The sequence below is a fragment of the Benincasa hispida genome, chromosome 11, assembly GCF_009727055.1.
Source record: "Benincasa hispida cultivar B227 chromosome 11, ASM972705v1, whole genome shotgun sequence".
Classification (NCBI taxonomy): Eukaryota; Viridiplantae; Streptophyta; class Magnoliopsida; order Cucurbitales; family Cucurbitaceae; genus Benincasa; species Benincasa hispida.
In genome coordinates this window covers 63,717,656-63,722,312 of record NC_052359.1, presented here as the reverse complement: position 1 = coordinate 63,722,312, position 4,657 = coordinate 63,717,656, and the positions used below count along the sequence as shown (strand labels likewise).

At 36.8% G+C, this 4,657-nt stretch overlaps 1 protein-coding gene across 1 annotated transcript; it reads right to left on the bottom strand.

The window, feature by feature from the left end:
- Positions 1-425: 425 nt before the first annotated feature.
- On the bottom strand, positions 426-1,187 carry LOC120090805 (secreted RxLR effector protein 161-like). Its single transcript, XM_039048514.1, has one exon. It carries the CDS (start codon positions 1,185-1,187, stop codon positions 426-428), a length of 762 nt encoding a protein of 253 aa, XP_038904442.1.
- Positions 1,188-4,657: the final 3,470 nt, after the last annotated feature.

Genomic DNA, 4,657 nt, shown 5'->3' with positions numbered 1-4,657 from the left:
CATGTGCATGTCAAGCCATTTGGTTGAGGAACATTCTTGAGAATTTGTATTATAAGCAAGAAGAAGCATATATCATTCATTGTGATAACACATCAACAATCAAGCTCTCAAGGAATCCCGTCTTGCATGGATGAAACAAATATATTAATGTAAGATACCATTACTTTTGGGAATGTGTGATAGAAAAGAATGGAGAGAACTAATAAAAGAGATGAAGTGATATAAAACTCCAGTATTTGAATTTCATTCCAATTAGACCTTATATAGGCTCAAAGTACACCATAAATAACAAACTAACCACCCAAAACAAATAGCACAAGACTAGCACAAAGAATAGCAACCCTAAAGACTAGCAACAAGAAACTAAATATAATCAATTCTATTTTTAACACCCTCCCTTAAACTAAAACTATGCAATTTAGTATTTAGTTTAAAGTAGTAGAGGAAACCACCCCAAGTAAGCTTCGAAGCTTCACAATTGTTGCTAATTTGAGAGGCTTGGTTAAAATATCTGCCACTTGATCTTCACTTTTACAGTAGCTTAGATTGATAATTCCACCATTTGTAAGATCTCTCAAGTAATGGTATCTTACATCAATGTATTTACTTCGTCCATGCAAGACAGGATTCCTTGAGAGCTTGATTGTTGATGTGTTATCACAATGAATGATAGATGCTTCTTCTTGCTTATAATGCAAATTCTCAAGAATGTTCCTCAAACAAATGGCTTGACATGCACATGATGTTGCTGCTACAAGTTCAGCTTCAGTGGTAGATAATGTGGCAATTGGTTGTTTCTTGGAAGACCATGAGATAGCTCCTGAACCAAGCATGAAAACATACCCTAAAGTACTCTTTCTATCATTTAAATCTCTTGTATATTCACTATCGCTAAAACCAATAAGGTTTAGTTTTTCTCCTTTTTGATAAAGTATGCCAAGACTAGGAGTCCCTTTTAAGTAACGTAAGATTCTTTTAGCAGCAAGGAGATGAAGCTCAATTGGAGATTCCATAAACCTGCTAAATAAACTTACAACATACATAATATTAGGCCTTGCAGTTATTAAGTACATCAAGCTTCCAACCATTTGCTTATAGAGAGTACTGTTAACCTTCTTTCCTTCATGGTCCTTTGTGAGCTTCAAATTGGGTTCAACTGGAGTTGTGGCTGAGTTGCAATTCTCCATTTGAAACCTGTCCAAGATCTCCAGTGCATATTTTTTCTGATTGATGAAAAATTCCTACTACCGATTGTATTACCTCAATGCCGAGAAGATAATGCATCATCCCTAGATCTGTCATTTCAAACTTTACCATCATGGTCTGCTTGAATTCTTCAAACATAATTGAGTCAATTCCTGTGTAAATCAAATCATCTACATACAAACATACTATCCAAATCTTGTTTGGATGTTGGAATTTAATAAAGAGAGTATGTTCATATGGACATTTTTCAAATCCAACTTTAATAAAGTAGGCCTCAATTTGACTGTATCAAGCCCTAGGAGCTTGCTTCAATCCATACAAAGCCTTCTTCAAGCGATATACCTTTCTTGCATTACTCTGTTGAACATATTCAGGGGGTTGATCTATGTAAACTTCTTCATTCAAGTTGCCATGCAGAAAGATTGATTTCACATCCATTTGAAGAATTTTCCAATTGCTTTGTGCTGCCAATGCTAACACCGTTCGAATCGTATCATGTCTTGCAACCGGAGCGAAAACTTCATTGTACTCAATGCCGATTTATTGCTTGTACCTCTTCGCAACAAGACGAGCCTTGCATTTTTATACTTAGCCATCTTTATTCAGCTTCGTCTTGTAAACTCATTTAACACCAATGGATTTTTGCCCTCTAGGAAGTTCTGATAGCTCCCAAGTGTTGTTTTTCTTAATCGACTTAATCTCTTCATCCATGGACTGCTTCCATTTTATATCTTTGACAACTTCTTCAAAAATTACAGATCACATTCTGATAATAAAGCATAATGGACAAATCTCCCATCAGAAAGGTCACCACTAACCTCATAATCTTCCATCCATGTTGGTCTCCTTCTAACTCGTTGTGATCTTGAAGAACTTGCACATCCTGTTTGAGACTCAGTAGCCTTAAGCTCAACCGATTGTTGTATTGGATTTTCAAGTTGAGATGTCAAAGATTCATCACTGTCTTCAAAATTCACAGGTACTGTTTGTTGCTCTGGAGTATCTTCTGTCCAATTCCAAGTGTTTAGTTCATTAAATATAACATCTCGGCTAATTACAATTTTACCTGTGATGGGATTGAATAGTTTGTAAGCCTTTGATTGCTCATTAATGCCAAGAAAGACACATTTTTTACCTTTGTCATCTAGCTTCCTTCTCTTCTCGTCAGGAATGTGTGAATATGCAATGCACCCAAACACTTGAAAGTGATCAATTAATGGTTTATGCCCATCCCAAGCTTCTTGAGGAGTCATGTTTTTCACCGAAAAAGTCGGACTTCGATTCAAAACATGAACACCCCAATTTACTACTTTTGGCCAGAATTTATTTAGAACTCTCTTGTTTGCAATCATACTTTGAACCATGTTGAGGATAGTACGGTTTTTTCTTTCGACAACACCATTTTTTTGAGGTGTGTATGTTGCTATCAACTAGTGCCGAATTCCATGCTGAGCACAAAAATTTACAAATTCTTGTGACAAGTATTCTCCTCCACGATCCATTCGAAGGGTTTTGATTTTTCTCCCAATTTCATTTTCAACAACTACTTTAAAGCTCTTGAAAATTGAGAATGCTTCAGACTTTTCCTGCAAGAAATAAACCCAAGCTTTTTTGGAAAAATCGTCAATGAAAGAAATAAAATATTTTTTCTCCCCATTTGATACTGGATTTAATGGGCCACATATGTCAAAATGAATCAACTCCAGAGATTTACGTGCTCTCCATGCTTTGCCTTTTAGAAAGCTTTGACGATGTTGTTTGCCAACAACACAATCTTCATATACTTTTGAGGGAGGAAAAATTTGGGGAAGGCCAACCACCATTTTCTTTTGAGAAAGGACTTGTAAACCTTTAAAATTCAAGTGGGCATATCGCAAATGCCAAAGCCATGTGAGGTCTTGATCTACATTAGTCTTGAAACATAACTCCAAACCTTCTAGTTTGAGTGGGAACAACCTATTCGAGGCCATTTCGACACGAGCTATCAATCCTCTTCTTGGATCATATATCTCACAGGCGCCTTCTTTGATAGTTGTGACATAACCTTTCTCTTGTAGCTGTCCAACACTCAGTAAGTTGCTTCTCAAATCAGGAATATAAAACACATTTGATATGGTTTCAACATTGCCTTTTTTGGTCTTAATTTGAATATTTCCTTTACCCACAATATTTACTTTAGAATTATCACCAAATGTCACAGTAGAATGATAACTTTCATCCAAATGAGAAAAGAGAGACTTGTTACTACACATATGATTGTTGCAACCAGTGTCTATATACCATATGTTAGTTCCAAGCTCCTTGTTATGGTGGCACGTCATCAATAGTGTTTCTTGCTCATTTTCCTCTATAAAATTGGATTGCTCTCCTTTTTCATGGTTGAAGTTGGTTGTGCATTCAGACTTGTAATGACCAAACTTATGGCAACGATAACATTAAATGATGGACTTATCAAATCTCGAGTTATTGTTGGATATTTTCTTGTATGGATCATGTCCACCACTATGGCAACGATAACATTGAATGTTGGACTTATCAAGTCTCGAGTTGTTGTTGGATGTTTGCTTGTGTGGATCATGTCCACCACCTCGTCCTTTTCCTTGTCACCTTCCACGACCTCGACCACGTTCTCTATTTGATCCTCTCCCTGTAGAGTCTTTTCATCATGAGTTGAAGTTTTCAGAGCTTGTTCTTCGGTTGGACCTGTATTTGTTGTCATTTTCTGCTCATGCACAAGTAAAGAACTTTGTAATTCATCAATTGATAATGTATCAATATCTTTTGATTCCTCAATTTAGCAAACCACATATGCAAATTTAGAAGCCATCGACCGAAGAATCTTCTCAACTACAGCTACATCTTCAATCTTCTCTCCATGGATACGCATCTTGTTTTCTATAGCCAAGGTCCATGAGAAATGCCCATCCATGGACTCACCTTGCTTCATTTTAAGAATCTCGAACTCTTTGTGAAGAGCTTGGAGCTGTTGTCTTTTCACCCTCGTTGTGCCTTGATACTTTTTCTTCATGGAGTCCCAAATTTGCTTGCATGTATCCTTTTGCAAAATGATCTCCAAGATGACACGATCAATGGCTTGGAATAAATAATTCTTTGCCTTGAAATCATTCAATTTTCGTTCCTCTAGCTTCTTTTGGTCAGCTTCTGACAAGATAACTCCAACAGCAGGTTCATTCACTCCTGCTTCAACAATGGTCCAGTACTCTTTGGACCGTAAGAAATTCTCCATCAACATGCTCCAATGATCATAATGACCATCAAAGCGGGGAATTGCTGGTTGCACATAGTTGTATGAGGCTATTTTCTATGCTTGCTAGCTATTGTAGAAGATAAAGGAATGAGAGTTGGTTTAATGGCTAAGAAAAAGATGTCACAACCGGGCTCTGATACCACTGATAGAAAAGAATGAAAAGAACCAATAAAAGAGAGGAAG